Raw genomic sequence first — 20,095 nt, 5'->3', positions numbered from 1 at the left:
ACATTATTTATAGTAGGCAAGATATGGAAGCAACCGAAGTGTTCATCAACAGATGAATGGATAAAGATGTGATGTATATATATATATATATACACACACAATGGAATATTACTCAACCATAAAAAATGAACTCTTGCCATTTGCAACAACACGCATGGATCTAGATAGAGAGTATAATGCTAAGTGAAATAATTCAGAGAAAGACATACCACATGATTTCACTTATATGTGGAATTTAAGAAACAAAATAAATGAACAATGAAAAAAATGAAATAAACCAAAAAACAGACTCTATAATTTTTTAATTTTATATATTTATTTATTTTTCAGAGAGAGAGAGAGAGAGAGCACACATAAACAGGGAGAGCAGCAGGTAGAGGGAGAAGCAGGCTCCCTGCTAGGCAAGGAGCCCGAAGCAGGACTCGACCCCAGTACCCTGGGATCATGATCTGAGCTGAAGGCAGATGCTTAACTGACTGAGCCACCCAGGCGTCCCCAAAAAACAGACTCTTAAGTACAGAGAACAAACTGGTGGTGGCTAGAAGGGAGGTGGGTGGGGGGATGGGTGAAACAGGTGAAGTGGATTGCGAGTACATTTATCTTGACAAGCACTGAGTAATGTAGAGAATTGCTGAATTACTATATTGTACACCTGAAACTAATGTAACACTATGTTAATAATACTTGAATTAAAAATAAATAAAAATTAAAAGAAAAAAGCGATGTGTCTGTAGCCATTCCACTGTGAATAGTACAAAAAACTGAGGAACTATTCTTCCACTGTTCAAAACCTGTTACCTGATTCCAAAGAAGTCCCTGACTTTATTGACTAAGAGTAAAGTTCTGGCACATATCTCAGTTGTCTCTTTAGTTTTACTCTTTAACTTAAAGAAAACATTTATGTCCAAACTGCACTCCTTTGTCAACTGCAACATGTAATTGGTTACAGATACAAAAGTCTAGAACAATGGGAGCATTCCATGAGAATCAGCTCGCTACATGGAATTTATAATAAAGAGTATCATGTATGTTATCATTTGTCAATTATGTGCTATACATCCTTTATATCAGTAAAACTTACAGTGAACACATACATACACACTACACATAATTATTATGTTTCAGGGAACCAGCTAGTAACTGCCTGCAGGTACCACAAACTCAACATATCCACAGCAGAACTCCTTTCCCATGAAACCTGCTCTTCTCATCTAGTGTTTTTTGCTCCTTGATTGATGAATTCATTATTCACCAACTTAGAAAGCTAGCAATCATCCTAGACTGCTCTTTCTCCTCTCCCTCCTCCCGTTTATTTACCTCATTTTCTTCTAAGGTCACGCTTTAGTTCAGCCCCTCAGCCACCTAACTGGGTCTCAGTAGTCCATGCCACTGTCCCCATGGCTGTTCTGCAGGGGCTGGCCACAGTCTGCCTCTGGGTTCGACGCCCTCCCTCTCTCTACCTCATAATCCCTGTCTCTCGGCCCCTCTTTCCTTCCCTAGCGCTTCATCTCACTCACCCACACCCTCCCCTGAACCCCCCTAGGGGTTCCAGTTACTTGGAACTATTTGGAGTTTCCCAAACACTCCAGGCTGTTTTGTATCTATTTACATGATAGCACATATAACATTTTATTACACTATTACATCTATTTCCTCCTATTAAACTTCAAGCTCCCATAAAGACTCAGACTATATGGCAACTATTTTTTGGGTTTTTTTTTTTTTTTTTTTTAAAGATTTTATTTGTCAGAGAGAGAGCACAAGCAGGGAGAGCGGCAGGCAGAGCAGGCAGGCAGAGGGAGAAGCAGGCTCCCCGCTGAGCAAGGAGTATATGGCAACTATCTTTGTATTCTACCACACGCAGTACACTACCTGCTTGCAGAAGATACGTAAGAGATACTTATGAAATTGGCAACTTATTAATTTTATTACAAAGGCTTTTAATTAAATAAGGTCCTGGAAATACATGTGGAATCTGGCTCCCTCAGTGAAATGCAAGATTTGAAAGTAAGCCACAGCCACAGAAATGCAAACATTTTCTTTTACTAATGGCCAATTAAGGCAGAATACCATTCAAAAACAACTAGCATTTAGAATAAAAGTATAAACAGAAATGAGTAAGTTTACTTATTAAATTATTGCAGATATTTACCAAATTAGTTTTTTTTTTTTTTTAAGATTTTATTTATTTATTTGACAGAGACAGAGACAGCAAGAGCAGGAACACAAGCAGGGGGAGTGGGAGAGGGAGAAGCAGGCTTCCCGTGGAGCAGGGAGCCCCATGTGGGGCTCGATCCCAGGACCCTGGGATCATGACCTGAGCTGAAGGCAGATGCTTAATGACTGAGCCACCCAGGCGCCCACCAAATTAAGTTTTTTTAAAGCCATCTTAAATACTCTTCCTAGATCCACAAAATTACTCTGCCCCAAGAAGTTGTTTTTGGCTAATACCTATTTTTACACAGGTATCCCATCATTTTTATAAAACAAATCACCAAGCTTCCTAAATTTAAAGCAGTAATGCTATGATGGCAAATAAATTATTGGTGACTATCTGAATGTTAATTTTCCTCATGACATTTAGTCTGAGTCATTCCCTCAATAGTTGTTGAGTGCCTTACCCTGTGCCAAGTTAGGTTCTAAGTACTGGGAACACATTAGTGAAAAAGTTAAATTCCCGGGGTGCCTGGGTGGTTCAGTCGGTTGAGCATCCAACTCTTCGTTTTGGCTCAGGTCATGATCTCAGGTCATGGGATCAAGCCCAGTGTTGGGCTTCACGCCCAGTGTGTGGAGCCTGCTTAAGATTCTCTCTCCCTCTCCCTCAGCCCCTCCCCCTGCTTACTCACGTTCTCTCTCTCAAAATAAAATCTTAAAAAAAGAAAGTTAAAGTCCCTATGCTCACGAAACTATATTCTAGTGGGGAAAGACAACTTATAAATATAAAGCTAAATATAATAAACATGCCAGTTGGAAATAAGTATTATAAAGGAAAATAAAGTCAGTAAGGGAGGACAGAGAGGGAAAAGGGGTTAGGTGTTATTTAATATAAGGCTGCCTCCTGCTAAGGTGACATCTAAACAGAGACCTGAAAAACGTGAGACTGTGAACCATGAGGATATCCAGTGGAAGAGTGATAAAGACAGGGGAGACAGTACGTTCAAAGGCCCCGAGGCAGAAGCACTAAGTACGTTCAAAGGCCCCGAGGCAGAAGCACATTTAGTGCATGGAAGCACTAGTCCGTACACTAGCAGTATGGTTGCCAGTGTAGGGCAAGTAGATGTAGATAAGGTCAAAGACCAGAGGAAAGACTTGGCATTTTACTCTGAGCTAAAGAGAAGTCAACGGAGGGGTATGAGCAGAAAATGGACGTCATTTGACGAATTTTAAAAGCAGCACTCGGGCTGCTGCATGGAAAATAAAATATAGGGGAATAAAGGCAGAAGCAGGAAATCCAGATAGAGGCTTCTGCAAGACTCCAAGTGAGAGGTACTGTGGCCTGATGGGGAGAGGGTGGTGGTTCTGACAGTACTGATAAAGGGGTGGATCCTGGATATGACTTAAGGTATAGCACCAAGAAAACAGGCTGATGGGTTGGATGAGAGACAGAAGAAATCAAGGTAACAATGTATTATAAATTTTTAAAACTTCCTATTTTCCTGGTGCCTCAACATCTCCTCACAAACAGGCTATGAGCACCCTCCTCAGGTGACCTGATACACCGGAGTGACAAGGCTGGTCCCTGCCACGAGATCCCCTTGTGGCCCTCCCCTGACTGACCTAGTGACACTCTAACACAACGAGGTCCCCTCATGCCTTCTGCTTGTATACTCCACCATGACCCTCAGTAAAGGCACGTGCCCACTGGGCCCCACGCTCTGTCGGCTCCCCACCTGCTTGGTTGAGCCTGCTCCCTGGACTCTCCTCCTGTATGGCTGCCCCCTGTGTGGCATACTGTGCCTCCCTCTCTAGGACTTGTGAGTATAATAAATCTAATTTCGGGGTGCCTGGGTGGCTCAGTCATTAAGCGTCTGCCTTCAGCTCAGGTCATGATCCCGGGGTCCTGGGATCGAGCCCCGCGTCGGGCTCCCTGCTCAGCGGGAAGCCTGCTTCTCCCTCTCGCACTCCCCCTGCTTGTGTTCCCTCTCTCGCTCTGTCTCTCTGTCAAATAAATAAATAAAATCTTTAAAAAAAAAAAATCTAATTTCATATGCCTCTCCCAGTGTCACTTCTGCGACCATGCTGGAGAGATCCTTAAAGACCCAAAAGGGGGACTTACTCCCTCATTTATAACATAGTCACCAGGATTTTCTGTCTGAACAACTGGTAGAGAGGGCTCATTATTTTCCGAGACAGGAAAGGCTACCTAGGAAGTGCAGGTTTTGGAGGAGGTTCTGACAGCAGTGATTAGTCTGAGGCCTTTCATTTGCTGGGTAATAGGTACTATTATCACTGAGCTCATGAACTAAAGAAATCTGTCTTGAAAAGGAATGAAAGCCACTATGAATAAGATAGGAAATCTATAAATGTTCACTACTTATGACAAGAAAATTCTGCAATTGTATAGCTACTCAGTCCCAAACATGCCAGTTTAATGCAATCCTGAGAGGGCCATCTAGAACTGCTCATCACCGGAGTGTCCTCACATAACTGAAAGTTCAACCTCCCATGCTTCTCTTCCCTAGCCCCTCACTACGTAATCTTCAGAGGCTGGTCTCACTGAGAAGACTAAGGCCCTGGGCTCTTAACCAATAACTGAGCCATTTAATATCAACATAAGATGTGCTACCAAAGCTCAGTCCTTGAAGGGCAGTCAGGAAAAAGAGCTACACACAGTGTGTACTTAAAAAAATATATAGAGAACAGAAAAAATGCAGTGTGCCTCTGTGAAGTTAGTGAAAAGCATATTTAGACACAAACATGTCTAAGCAGAGACCTATTCTGGACTAGAACCCTTTAAGAATTACTATTCTAGGGGCACCTGGGTGGCTCAGTTGGTTAAGTGTCCAACCCTTGATTTCAGCTCAGGTCATGACCTCAGGGTTGTGAGATCCAGCCCTGCACTGGGCTCCAAGCTGGGCGTGGAACCTGCTTAAGATTCTCTCTCCCTCTCCCTCTGCCCCTCCCCCCGCTCACTCTTGCTCTCTCTCTCTCTCAAAAAAAAAAAAAGGAATTACTATTCTAAATCAAAGCAAAAACAAAACAAACTAGGTATCTATAAATACTAATATGTTAACCAATGAATATATTCTCCCCTAACTACCTTTCGGCTAAGAACCTTGGTTAAATTTACTTTTGTGACTCAACTATGTGGAGGGAAAGCAAAATGAAATAGCCATTTCTCCCAGGAAGAGAGGCCGCATGCCTAAATTAACATCTCTGACTATCCCAAAAGAGGTTTTTCAGAACTTTTACTCAGTTAATCAGGCAGGTGCCAACTAAGAAAACCTACCGTTGACTTAATGACGGATGTTGTATTAAATGCTTCAGCCAGGTGCTTCTTATCACATTTCGAAGTTCATGGTTATTGCGAGCTGACAACACACCAACTACCACATCATAGTGACGAGATTTCCACTGAGGAAATAAGGCCAATTGATCTAGAAATAAGCAACAATAAATTAGAAACGTCATGTCTCAATTACTGTTCAATATGTAACATAAAAATGTTTATTACAAAATAATACATGTTCATGTGTATAGAAAATACAAAGAAATACAAAGAAAAAATATTTTAAAAATCACCCACAGATGTACCATCCAGATAACCACTGCTAACATTTTTGGCATAGAGTCTTTTTGTCTTCCCCACATATGTATATATTTATGCTCACATAAGTACATAAATTCTTCAAAACTAACAAGATGTTTATGGTGAGAATGAGCTTGAAAAGGCAGCACGGCATAAACCATGCAATAGTAGGCAGTATGAGTCCATTAGGCCATGAGCAGAATCCTGGTTCCTTTTATGACCTATAGAAGTTCTTTAACTTCTCTTTTTTTTTTAATTAAAGATTTAAAAAGAAATTTTAAGTAATTTCTATCCCCAACATGGGGCTTGAACCCTGAGAACCCTGAACCCTGAGATCAAGAGTCTCATGCTCTATTGACTGAGCCAGCCACCCTGAAAAGTTAACTTCTTGAGCCTCAGTTTCCTAAACTACAAATGGGTATAGTAACACTTCTCATAGAAGTGGCCGTTGTAAAAATGAGATAATGTGTATAAAGGTCCTGGTTTGATACCAAAATAGTAGGCACTCACTGGCAACCAAGAGCAACTATAACCACCACACAAATATGTGCTTTCAAAGGTGAAGGCCTACATTAATGTTACAGGGGGCACCTGGGTGGCTCGGTTGAGCGGCCGACTCTTGATTTCAGCTCAGGTCATGATTTCAGGGTCGTGAGATGGAGCCCCATGTTGGGCTCTGTGCTGGGCATGGAGCCTGGTGGGATTCTCTTTCTTCCTCTCCCTCTGCACCCCCCACTCCGGCTCTTGCTCTTTCTCTTAAAAAAAAATCAGTAAGATTGGGAAATAAAGCTGAAAGACTACTATGCTAGAAAGTACCAGAACCCTGATTAATACCAATAAATTCTACAGCCAGCAAACCTCGTATCACTTATTAAATATCCCAAAGAATGAAAGAGGGAAGCAACATTTCCAGGGAGGTGGACACACACACACACACACACACACACAAATAAATCAAGTGACAATTCATATGAACGGCTCATTTTTTACTGCCATAAGGTCTAATGGGCAGGATTACATTAAAAAAAAAATTGTCCTTAGAAGACAGAAAGGAAAGATACTTTGTTTTCTATCACCAGTTTCAAAGCTGGAGTGCTACAAGCTTATATACAGCTCTGATGAGGGGTCCCTTTCACCTCTTTCTCCAACCATGGGAACTGATCCAAAATGTTTCCAAAAATAAATAATTGAAGGCCAGAGATCTTTACTACATTAAGTGCAATCCTTTTATATGCCATAAGATCCATGTATTCAGCCAATAGACAACAAAAATATGTTGATATTTTTTCAAAGGACCAATTAAAATAATAAAAAGAAAATCTGGGAGACAGAGTCTTCTAATAGGATACCTGAAGGATATTACATTGTAACAATTCTAGGAAAATATGAATTTTGGTGTAGATACCTTATTTTCCACAACAGACACGTTTCTTTTTTTTTTAAAGATTTTATTTATTTATTTGAGAGAGAGAGAATGATAGACAGAGAGCATGAGAGGGAGGAGGGTCAGAGGGAGAAGCAGACTCCCTGCCGAGCAGGGAGCCCGATACGGGACTCGATCCTGGGACTCCAGGATCATGACCTGAGCCGAAGGCAGTCGCTTAACCAACTGAGCCACCCAGGCGCCCCACAACAGACACGTTTCTAAAAAAAAATTTAACCTAAATGAAGTAGAGATGTTATTTTAGCCTACTGTGAATCCTGTACTAAAACGAATTCTTCTTTAAAGGCAGGAATTTATCTTTTGTTGTTGTTGTTATTTATTTTAGAGAGAGAGAGAGAGCACAAGTGGGAGGGGAAGGGAGAGGGAGAGAGAATCCCAAGCAGACTCCCCGCTGAGTGGGGGCTTGATTCCAGGGCTGTGAGATCATGAACTGAGCTGAAACCAAGAGCTGACCACCTAACCGACTGTGCCACCCAGACGGTCATAAATTCCCTAGGCAGGAATTTATCTCTAATGTAAATCCAAATTTTCCTTGACTAAGCTTGCTTATAATAGACCATATTTATTGCACACCTATAAAGTACTAAATACTACGTATAGAGTATCAGTTTAATGCTTTGCATGTAGAGTATCATTTAATGCTCACAACCCTGAGAAGTAGGTGGGGTCAGGCTCCTTATTAAACAAGTAAGGAAAGAGGCAAAGAGAATTCAGTAACTTCCCCTAAGGCAAACAGCTAGATTTAATTCCTGGCAATTTAACTCCATTCTTCATCACTGTTCTATTAGCACCACAGCTCCATGTAGCTCATCTGAGACTAAATTCTGATCTTTTATTTGTAACACCAGTTCAGGACGGGGAATTAGTGATAAGCAGATCACTGGAAATGCTGGTTAGCACGTTAATTTTTTTAAACTCATGGCCCAGGAACATTTTTTTCTCAGACACACAGAACTATACAATGAAAGTTGTACCTATTGCTGGAACTAACTCTAAATGAGTCTGAATTTGGAGAATAATTTAAATGCTTATGTAAAATTGGCACTGATATCCCACTTCACCCCCACTTTTTCACAGAAAAATATTAATAGTAGGTACTTTTAGCAACAGGAATGAGGCAAATGTAGTAACCAGACATATCGGACATTGATTCCAAAACCTGCATGATACCAGTAACAAGCTATTTAAATCCCTGTGCCTCAGTTTCCTAATAAAAACAAACTGATACCAAAAAGTCTTCAGATAGTCTATTTCATCCATTTCAAAATGTCTTCTGGAACGATTAAAAGCTGTAGAAGAGCAAAATCACATTTAACCGAAATGCCTCATTTACCTGACATCATCAGAAAACAAGGTTGATGCACAAAAGGAAAATCATAAAATAACTAAAACAAACCATTAAGTGCCAAATATCACTGCCTAATTTTTGGTAGAAAATCAAAATAAACCTTTGAGAAATGGATTACATGAGACATAATTTAATTTGTTCTTGACTGACAAAGTCTTCATGAAAAATATCTGAAATCTATCCCTTTCTCATCATTAATTCTACCCACTGCTTCAATTCGGACTCCACTGGACCATGACAGGGATGTCTTAATGGTGAGCACTGAGAAATATGTGGAAGTGCTGAGTCACTATATGGTACACCTGAAACTAATACAACACTGTAGGTTAAGTACACTGGAATTAAAATATAATAATAAAAAAAGTTGGGAAATTCTGAACACTAAATATTGGAAAGAATCATTAATTTTTCTAACTGTGATGACAGTTTTGTGGTTATGGTTTTTTAAAGTCTATCTCTAGAGATAATATACTAAGACATTTATGGAAATAATAACTTATCTGTGATTTGCTTCCAAATCATCCAGTGGGAAGAAGTGGGTAGGAGTGTTTACGAAAAACGGGAGTTGAAGGTGTATGGTAAGTACGTAATATTTGTTTATAATCTTATACTTTTGGTATGTTTAAAGATTTTCATAATAAAAACTTAAAATATGAGAAAAAAAATCCCAAGCCTATTCCAATGGTTTATCCCTGGTTTCTTCATCTCACTGCCAAACAAGATTTTTCTAAAACTTAATAAATAAATAATAAAGATAAAGATGACCACGTGGCATGTGAAAATCCCACAGCTTATGGTTGCAAACTACTTTTTGATCTCATTCCACTGCCAATCCTCTCTCTGCTTCTAATCCATGTCTAAGCAGCTTCTGAGGAACTGCTTTAGTTTACACGCATTTCTCCTTTTCTTGCAGAAGAGAAGTGCGTGGCAGATTTTGGCCTTTGAAAAAAATTTTCCTTCCAGATATACTGAAAAATAGGTTTCTAAAGACTCAACCAAAAAACTATTAGAAATAACAAACAAATTCAGTAAGGTTGCAGGATACAAAATCAATCTACAAAAATCAGTGGCACTTTAGACACTAATAATGAACTAGCAAAAAAAAAAAATTCAGAAACCAATCCTATTAACAACTGAATCAAAAAGAATAAATTACCTAGGAATAAATTTAACCAAGGAGGTGAAAGAGCTGTACACTGGAAGCTGTAAGACACTGATGAAAGAAACTGAAGAAGACACAAATAAATGGAATGATATTCTGTGCTCACGGGTTGGAAGAATATTTTTTAAACATCCATACTACCCAAAGCAATGTACAGATTCAATGCAATGCCTATCAAAATTCTAGTGGCATTTTTCACAGAAATACAGCAAACAACTCTAACATTTGTATGAAACCACAAAAGTCCTTAAATAGCCACAGCAATCTCAGGAAAGAACAAAACAGGAGGGCATTGTGAAGCATAAGCTGTTCTATCATCATCTAAGAGGGATGATTACAGCAATACAGGCCTACCTCAAGAAACAAGAAAAATCTCAAATAATCTAACCTTATGCCTAAAGAAGCTAGAGGAAGAACAAAACCCAAAGCCAACAGAAGGAAGGAAATAATAAAGATGAGAGCAGAAACAAATGATATAGAGACCAAGAGAACAACAGAATGGATCAATGAAACCAGGAGCTGGTTCTTTGAAAACATCAACAAAATTGATATATCTTACCCAGACTCATCAAAAAAAAAAAAAAAAAGAAAGAAAGAAAGAGAGGACTCAAATAAATACTATCAGAAATTAAGGAAGAGAAATAACAACCAACACCACAGAAATACAAAGGATTATAAGAAAATATTATAAGAAATTATTTGCCAACAAATTGGACAACCTAGAAAAAATGGGTAACTTCCTAGAAACATAACCTTCCAAAACTGAATTAGGAAGAAAAAGAAAATTTGGAGACAGATTACCAGCAATGAAATTGAATCTGTGATAAAAAAACCCAACAAACTAAAGTCCAGGACCAGATGGCTTCATAGGTAAATTCTACCAGACGTTCAAATAAGAGTTAATATCTATTCTTCTCAAACTATTCCAAAAATAGAAGAGGAAAGAAAGCTTCCAAATTTATTCTACAAGGCCAGAATCACCCTGATACCAAAACCAGATAAAGACACCACAAAAAAAGAACTACAAGCCAACATCTCTGATGAACATAGATGTAAAAATTCTCAACAAAATATCAGGAAACTGACAATACAATGATATATTTTAAAAAATCATTCATCACAGTCAAGTGGGATTTATTCTAGGGATGCAAAAGTGGTTCAGTATTTGCAAATCAAGCAACATGACTGAAAAGATACATGCACCCTTATGTTTACCCCAGCATTATTTACAGTAGCCAAGATATGTAAGTAGCCCAAGTGTCTATCGGTACATGAATGGATAAAGATGTGGTATATACACACAATGGACTATCACTTGACCATAAAAAAGAATGAAATCTTACCATTTGCAACAACATAAATGGACCAAGAGAGTACTATGCTAAGTGAAATAAGTCAGTTAGAGAAAGACAAATATGATTTCACTCATATGTGGAATCGAAGAAACAAATGATGAAACAAGGCAAAAAAAAAAAAAAAGAGAGAGAGACAAAAAAGCAGACTCTTAAATACACAGAACAACTTGGTGGTTGCCAGAAGGGAGGTAGGTGGGGTCATAGGTGAAAAAAATGAAAAGAAAAAAAAAAAAAAAGACAAACAACAACAACAACAACAAAAAAACACCAACCAAAAAACTGGAGGCATTATGCTCCCTGGTTTCAAACTATATTACAAGGATATGGTAATTAAAACAGCATAGTTTTGGCATAAAAACTGACACACAGATCAATGGAATAGAATAGAGCCCAGAAATAAACCCACAATTATATGGTCAATTAACCTATGACAAAGGAGACAAGAATACACAATGGGGAAAGAATAGTCTCTTCAACAGATGATGTTGGTACTACACTTGATCTTAGCTAAAAGGCCGAGAAGCGATGGTGCTGGGAAAACTAGACAGCCATACGTAAAAGAATGAAACCAGACCACCAGCATATACCATACACAAAAATCAACTTAAAATGGATCAAAGATTTGAACCTAAGACCTGACATCATAAAACTCCTAGAATAAAACATAGGGGGTAAGCTCCCTGACACTGGTTTTGGTGATGATTTTTTGGATTTGTCACCAGAAGCAAATGCAACAAAAGCAAAAATAAATAAACAGCACTACATCAAACTAAAAAGCTTCTGCACAGCAAAGGAAACCATCAACAAAATGAAAAGATAACCTATAAATGCGATAAAATATTTGCAAATCATGTATCTGATAGGGGTTAATACTGAAAATATATTTAAAAAAAACTCTTACAATTCAATAGCAAAAAACCAAGCAATCCAATTAAAAAATAGGCAGCGGATCTGAATAGACATGTTTCCAAAGACAACATACAGATGACCAACAGGTACAGTCAACATCACTCATCATCAGGAAAATGCAAATCAAAACCACAATGTGAGATCACCTCACACCTGTCAGAATGGCTAGTATCAAAAAGATAAGAAACAACAAGTGTTGGTAGAAAAGTGTAGAAAAAGGAAGGCTTGTGCACTTTTGGTGGGACTATAAGTCGCTGTAGCCCCTGTAATAAACACTATGGAGGTTCCTCAGAAACTTAAAACTAGAACTACCACATGATCCAGCAATTCCACTTCCGGGTATTTATTCGAAGGAAGTGAAAACATTGGAGAAGATATTTGCACACCCTGTTCATTGCAGCGCTATTTACAATAGCCAAGACATGGAAATAACCTAAGTGTTCACTGACAGATGAACAAAAAAAACGTGTTAGACAAATACAATGGAATATTATTTGCCATAAAAAAGAAGGAAATTTCTTGCCATTTCTGACAACATGGATAGACCTTGAGGATGTTACGCTAAGTGAACCAAGTCAGACAGAGAAAGACAAATATGATACAGTCTCACTTTTTTTTTTAAGATTTTATTTGGGAGAGAGAATGAGAAAGAGAGAGCACGAGAGGGAGGAGGGTCAGAGGGAGAAGCAGACTCCCCGCTGAGCAGGGAGCCTGATGCGGGACTCGATCCCGGGATTCCAGGATCATGACCTGAGCCGAAGGCAGTCGCTTAACCAACTGAGCCACCCAGGCGCCCATCACTTTTTTTTTTTTAAAGGAGATTATTCTTTATTTTTCTTAGAAATTCCGTGAACATTTATTTTATTTATTTATTTATTTATTTATTTATTTTTTTAGATTTTATTTATTTATTTGAGAGAGAGAGAATGAGAGACAGAGAGCATGAGAGGGAGGAGGGTCAGAGGGAGAAGCAGACTCCCTGCCGAGCAGGGAGCCCGATGCGGGACTCGATCCCGGGACTCCAGGATCATGACCTGAGCCGAAGGCAGTCGCCCAACCAACTGAGCCACCCAGGCGCCCCTTATTTTATTTTTTTAAAGATTTTATTTATTTATTTGACAGAAAGAGACACAGCGAGAGAGGGAACACAAGCAGGGGGAGTGGGAGTGGGAGAGGGAGAAGCAGGCTCCCCGCTGAGCAGGGAGCCTGATACGGGGCTCGATCCAGGACCCCGGGATCATGACCTGAGCCGAAGGCAGACGCTTAACGACTGAGGCACTCAGGCGCCCCTACAGTCTCACTTTTATGTAGAATCTAAACAAAACAAAACACCAAACTCATAGAGAACAGACTGGTGGTTGCCAGAGGTGAGGGGTGACATGTGGGCAAAATGGGTGAAGGGGGTCAAAAAGTACAGACTTTCAGTTAAAATAAAGAAGTCATGGGGATGTAATGTACAACTTGGTGGCTATAGTGAATAACGCTGTAATGCATATTTGAAAGTTGTTAAGAGATCTCAAAAGTTCTCATCACAAGAAAAAAATTTTAACTATGTTAGATCGTGTTCATTTTTACAATATGTACATATATTGAATCAATGTCATACACCTGAAACTCATGTAATAGGTCAATTATATCTCAGTTAAAAAAACAGGTTTCTTGGGGTGCCTGGGTGGCTCAGTCAGTTAAGCGACTGCCTTCGGCTCGGGTCATGATCCCAGGGTCCTGGGATCGAGCCCCATGTCGGGCTCCCTGCTCCGCGGGGAGCCTGCTTCTCCTTCTCCCTCTGCCTGCCTCTCTGCCTACTTGTGCTCTCTATCTCTCTGTCAAATAAATAAATAAAATATTAAAAAAAACAAACAAACAGGTTTCTTCTACCATGTACCAGTAATGTAAATCAGTCCAACAGACTTGTGAGTACTGCGTTACGCGGTACAAAACCCAGGGGGTGGGTGCTCAATGAACGCTTGTAGAAGAATGCCCACGTTCCTAGTGCCCCAACCGGCCTTTGCCTGTATACTTTCAGCACCCTTTGCTACACGTTGCTAGTACAGGGGACCTACTTTGATTCTGGCATCTGGAGACAGCAAAGAAAGAAATGAACAGCTAAGAAGTAAACATGCTACAAAAAGACACAAAGATAATTCACAGATAAAATGCAAATAGCCAACCAACCTATGAAAAAATACTCAGTTTCATTAGGAATCAAGTTTGAATTAGAGCAGTAAGGTACCAGGCTTCTGCTACATTCAAACTGACAAATATCTTCTTAAATAATACCCCAACCACTGGTATTGCAAGGAAATGTGGAGAGCTATTTTAAGGAAATGGGTCCTCTCCTACGTTGCTGCTGGAATGGAATTTGGTAGTCTTCTATGGGACAATTTGCCAATACACATCAACTACCTCAGATAATTTTTTTTTTTTTAAGAAGGCTCCATGCCCAGAGTGGAGGCCAACACGGACGGGGCGTGAACTCACGACCCTGAGATCAAGACCTGAGCTGAGATCGGGAGTCAGACACTTAACTGACTGAGCCACCCAGGCTCCCCAGAACTGTATAACTTCTGTCCAGCAATTCCATGTCTAAGAACTTATTCTAAAGAAATAATCAGGCACCTGAGTGGCTCAGTTGATTAAGCATCTGCCTTCGGCTCAGGTCATGATCCTGGGGTCCTGGGATCAAGCCCCACGTCGGGCTTTTTGCTCAGCAGGGAGCCTGCCTCTCCTCTCCCTCCGCCTTCCCCTCTGTCTGCCACTCTGCCTACTTGTGCTATCAAATAAATAAATAAAATCTTTAAAAAATAAAAGAAATAATCAGTGATGTACTAAAAGATCTCTATTCATCACAATGTCATTTATTAATAGTGAAAAACTGCAAAAATCCAGGAATGCAGAAATAAAGCATTAGTTAAATTATGGTGTATCTATATGTAGCCATAGAGTTATATTGTTATTCACCACATTAAGATCAGCAGACTATAAGAACAATGTACATACTGTGTGGTTCCATTTATATAAAGTACCAACAGGCAAATCTCTGCCATTTAAGATCAGGATAGTGGTTACCACTCCTGGCAGTGATGCAAGAGAGCATGAAGGGAGCTTGCTTCTGAGGTGCAGAATTAGTTGGGTATATTCAGTTTGTGAAAATATATCAAGCTATACATTTACAGGCCCTTTTCTGAATGTATATTATACATCAATACAATTTTTAAAAAATATAGATCATTTTCCCTGTTTTTAAAAATAATTTCAAATTTTTCTACAAAGAACTTGTTTTATAAGAAAAAATTTGTATCCTAAGGTCATCATGGAATGTGAATAGATGATATATAGGTGACAAATTCATACCTACTTTCCCAGTTTTTTGGTTTTTTTTTAAAGATTTTATTTATTTGTTTGAGACAGAGAAAATGAGAGACAGAGAGCATGAGAGGGAGGAGGGTCAGAGGGAGAAGCAGACTCCCTGCCGAGCAGGGAGCCTGATGTGGGACTCGATCCCGGGACTCCAGGATCATGACCTGAGCCGAAGGCAGTCGCTTAACCAACTGAGCCACCCAGGCGCCCCTTTATACTTTCCCAGTTTTATTCTCTTGATTCATTCCTTCAAATTACTAAGCACCTATGTTCACTGTTCTAGACGGTAGATATAGAGCAATAAACAAAAAACAAATTTTCATGCCAGGAATAATTAAAACCCCACACAAGCTCCCTGAGGACAACAGCATTCTATTCTCTAATATGTAATGTATCCTGAGGGTCTGGCAACCTGTGAGGCTCTGCACTTAGAGTGGACATCCAAAAATTTATTCAAGACCAAGGGAGGTTGATTTCAAAACTAATTGTTCAAAATAGGCCCAAGGATTCTTAAAAATCAGACCAAAATTTCCACTCTCACATGCATGCTCTCACATCAATCACAAATTAGCAGAAATCTTGGAAATGAGGGAAACATATAACTTCATGACAGATCTACTGATAAGGACAATCATCACATACACTACTAGTATGCTCTCGCCAATCTCAAAAACCTCCCCAAATACCTCACTAGCCTACGCACCAGCCACCACTATCCTATTCCTCCTCTCTAAAATTCATGGAGTGTTTACTATGAATCAGGCACTTTTCTGGGTGTTGTGTTGTATCTTATATCCAATGAGATCATCATTTTATAAATAAGGAAACCAAAGCACAGAGACAAGATTAACATACAGGGATAATTTTGGATGAACTGGCCCTAGGCAAAATTGTAAAGCAAGCTCAGTTTGTCTTTTGCCTTCTCCTTGCTCCCTGTCTGTTTCAGTTCAACAGACTAGGAGGATCTCAGAGCAGGGGACTCCACATCTAGCTCGCTCGATATCTAGCGCTCTAGGCATTTAATGGATGGATATGCTTCTTTCCTTTCCCTTTGGTTTCCTTCTCTCCAAATATCCTAGAAAGAGAAGACGTCTTTGGTCTCATTCTTTTTCCAAATTTACTGTTTACGTAATTCCTGCTAAGGTATTACCCAAAACGAGTATCTTATATTAGATATATCCTCTATATTCTCCAGTCTAGTGTCCCCGTCTCCAATCTCCTCATCCACCCACAGATTTCAAGAGACCTGCTTCCTCTTCACCAGTTGCTCTCCTGGACCGTATTTCGGCCGTTTTCTTTTCTTTTCTTTTCTTTTTAAAGATTTTATTTATTTATTTGAGAGAGAGAATGAGATAGAGAGAGCATGAGAAGGGGGAGGGTCAGAGGGAGAAGCAGGCTCCCCGCCGAGCAGGGAGCCCGATGCGGGACTCAATCCCGGGACTCCAGGATCATGACCTGAGCCGAAGGCAGTCGCTTAACCAACTGAGCCACCCAGGCGCCCCTCGGCCGTTTTCTACATTAGAAAAGCGCCAGGTGCAGACAGGACTCCTGCACTTCATTCAGGTCCCTCCTTAGAGGGGCCTCCCCTGACTTCTCTATTTAGACCAGCAGCACACCATTCTCTGTCCTCTTACACTGCTTTCATTTTGTCATCTCGCCTATCACTATCCCCTAGGATATTAAATAATTATTTTCTCCATTCTCTCTTCCCTTCTAAATTGTAAACTGCATGACAGCAGGGACGTGATCTGGATTACTGTTGTAACTCTACAGCTACAACAGGAGCAGGCACAGAGTAGGCTCTCAAAGATTTGCTGAATCCACTACAAGTCAGAGGGACTTGTATTTTTTAATATTCAGGGAAGGTAAGTCTCCCTTTAAAAAAAAATAATGTCACAATTTAATGAGCCAGAAGACAAAGAGGCAGACAAGAGAACAAAGAGAAATCTTAAAACATTCATTCAAGGGAAGAAAACTTAACAAAATCTTGCGTTTTCTCTCTCACTTTAGGCTGAAGGTGTAAGGGTAGAAATGTAAAAGTGCCCAAATGTTTTAGTTTGAACATGGTGGTAACACAATGGGAAAAGGAGCTGCAGGAAATTTTGGCGATCGATATGCTTCTACTGTTCTTAGTTTTGAAAAGTGAAAGTTAGGAGTCTGCCAGGTTTCATTTAGATTAAAATACCTAATTTATCATCTAGCCAGATGCACACTATCCACCTAAGTCAAAGTTAATTTTTGTAACTAGTTACTGATTTCTTCACCTATAGTCTGATCCTCTTCATGGCCTACTTCCCAGGCTCCTTAATCTAGCTCAGGTTAACTTGATGGCAGATAGGGGCATCATCCAGACACTATGGGGATAGGAAAAACTTAACTGAAACTAAGAAATTGCCTACTAAGTTTTAAGCCTGACGGCAAAGAGGTTTTGCATGTTTACTCAACCTCAAAAAGCAATTACAGGTCGTAAATATCCTAAGAATGCTCTGCAAGTAAATTCTAGTAGTGCTCACTCATCGCACAAAAAAGGAAAGAAAGCTGTAAAACACAAATCTAACAGATGTTACAAAGCATTTTATATCCATCACAGTCTTTCCTCAGCTCAGTTTACAAAAACCTAAGAAACAAAACCTCAAAAAAAAAAAAAAAAAAAAAAGCCCCCAAATCCTAACCTGTTAACAGGTTAAATGCTCCATAACCACTGTATTTTCATTAAATAAATTAAACAGTATTTTAATTCTATTCAGGTCACACAAATAACCTTTTCAAAGATCTTGTGGTTTGTCTAATAGGAAAAGATTCTAAGAGATTGTTACCAGTATAAAAACCCCCAATTATAACAATGAGATTACTTTGCGCATTGCCGAATTAGTTTCCTTGCTTCCTACCTAAAAAGTAAGGCACAGACCCATCTCAGAATTGCAAATATTCAATCCTAATTTTGAAAACTTTTGGATAAGAAAACAGCTGTTCTGGGGAGAAGTGGGAGGAAAAAAACTCCCCGAGTAGTTAGAACACAAAACAACTATTACCTCATTTTTAAAACAGCCTTCTAGGTTTCTTTATATGTCCTAGGGCAAGCCCTTAAAAAAGAAGACAAGAAAAAAAGGGAAACCCATTAAGAAAAAAGAGTGGTAGAACCCATTAACAACAACAAAAACATCCGCTGGGTACCTACTATGGACAAAGCATTCTATCAGGCGGTGAAATGAACAAGAACAAAGATCTCATTCCCATGAGAGTGTAAGTTTTAGAACAAGTGGATAGGATCGTTAGAGAATTTTATGTTTTCACGTACACTTCATTAGTAGGCTTCGCAAGCCAAACTCACAGGAACAACTCCCCTCGTAGCCATGCCCTGTTTCATGTCCAGATTTGTTTAACCGACTTACATCATAGTTTCCAAAGAAAACAAAATGCAGTATATTCTTAAAGCAAAGTTATCCTTAAAAGCAAAACCCAGCCTTTTCGAACACGCACAGGCACTGCCCACGGCACTAAGACCTCCAAGCCTTGACCGAGTAAGACCAACAGCTTGGGAAGGAGGCAAGCGGACGGGCAGCCGGAGCCCGGGTGCACGCAGGGGCCGCCCGCGGCCGAAGGACACAAGGTTTGGCTCCCAGGGCCAGCGGGCAAGCGCCGGACAAGTCGGACCAGGCCTGGGGGACAGACGAAGGACTCGCGGTGGCGGCACCGCTCTCGTGCCCATAAAGGAAGAAAGCGGGAGGTGAGAACGGCGGGGACACGAAACGGGAAAAGCGCCCTCGAGTTTGCCCGATTTAACGCCCCGTTGATGAAAAGGGCCATTTGTCTCGCCTGGGGACGGTCGCGTTCGGCCCGTTCCCCACTTCGGGACTCCGCGGAGGAAGCCGCCCGGGGGCTCGGAGGCGGCCTCCCGCCCCTCCCGGCCTCCCGGCCCTCCCGGCCCCAGGACCTCACCTGCCGGGCCGGCTCCGGAGGCGCGGGCGGGCGGCGGGGAGCGCAGCCGCAGCCAGAGGTGCAGCGCGGCCCCGAGCACACACGGGCACAGCAGCACCAGCCAGTTTCGCATTGGCCGCCCCCGCCGGCTCCACCTCGCGCCCCCGTCGCGCGCCGGGCTCTCCCGCGTCCCGGCGGAGAGGGAGGGGACCCGCGAAGAGGAAGGCCGAGGGGCGGTGGCCGACGCACGTGCGACCACTCTGGGCACGCCTGCCCTCGCGCCCGCCGCCGTCCAGACCCCCCGTGGTTCCCGGCCCCGCGCCTCAGGTTCCTCCAACGGCGGGCGGCGGCGCCTCAGCCGGCCAGACCCCGCCCCCTCCGCTTGGCCTTCCCCGGCCCCGCCCACCTCTCCCCTCACACTCGCCCTGCCCCCTTCCCTCGCGTCCCCTTCCCTCGCGTCCCCTCCCGCGCCCGCAGGCCAACCGGGAGCTGAAGTCCTGCTCTGGGCCTACGCGGGGGGCGCACCGCCGTGGTCCTGAGGTTCGGAAACCACATTTCCCATGATCGCATGCCCTTGCTCGCGTCACTCGGCGGCCGCGGAGGCGAAGCGCGGAGCCCCACGTGGAGCGTGCGCGTCCCTTCTCGACGCCTACTGCCCCCCGATGGCCGAAGGGCGGCGGTGCCGGGCGGCGGTGCTCAGGGGCCGGCACAATCCTGGGAGGGAAACAGCTGAGGCGAAGAGTGCCCGTCGCCTCTGATTTAAAGGACATCAGCGTGGTGCTTGTTTTAAGCCACGCAGAGCTCGGTTATGCGAATGCTGGCCTTGCCTGGGAGGCGGGATCCTGCTGCT

General features: G+C 41.6%; 1 protein-coding gene across 2 annotated transcripts in view; it reads right to left on the bottom strand.

Moving 5' to 3' along the window:
• B3GALNT2 (beta-1,3-N-acetylgalactosaminyltransferase 2) overlaps window positions 1-19,618 on the bottom strand; it is a 57,420-nt gene extending 37,802 nt beyond the window's left edge. Inside the window, exons 1-2 of one of the 2 annotated variants that reach the window (XM_064594614.1) lie at window positions 19,267-19,618; window positions 5,450-5,597 (exon numbers count right to left, since the gene is read on the bottom strand). In XM_064594614.1, the coding sequence (XP_064450684.1) occupies window positions 5,450-5,597; window positions 19,267-19,378 (260 nt within the window). In that variant the 5' untranslated portion in view covers window positions 19,379-19,618. The remainder of the gene's footprint in view (window positions 1-5,449; window positions 5,598-19,266) is intronic. The other variant, XM_064594615.1, reaches the window with a different exon arrangement.
• Window positions 19,619-20,095: the final 477 nt, after the last annotated feature.

This window comes from Mirounga angustirostris, unplaced genomic scaffold (genome assembly GCF_029215605.1).
Source record: "Mirounga angustirostris isolate CCGP_5_RB_7025 unplaced genomic scaffold, mMirAng1.0.hap1 SCAF_6, whole genome shotgun sequence".
Classification (NCBI taxonomy): Eukaryota; Metazoa; Chordata; class Mammalia; order Carnivora; family Phocidae; genus Mirounga; species Mirounga angustirostris.
This window is presented reverse-complemented; position numbering and strand designations above follow the sequence as displayed.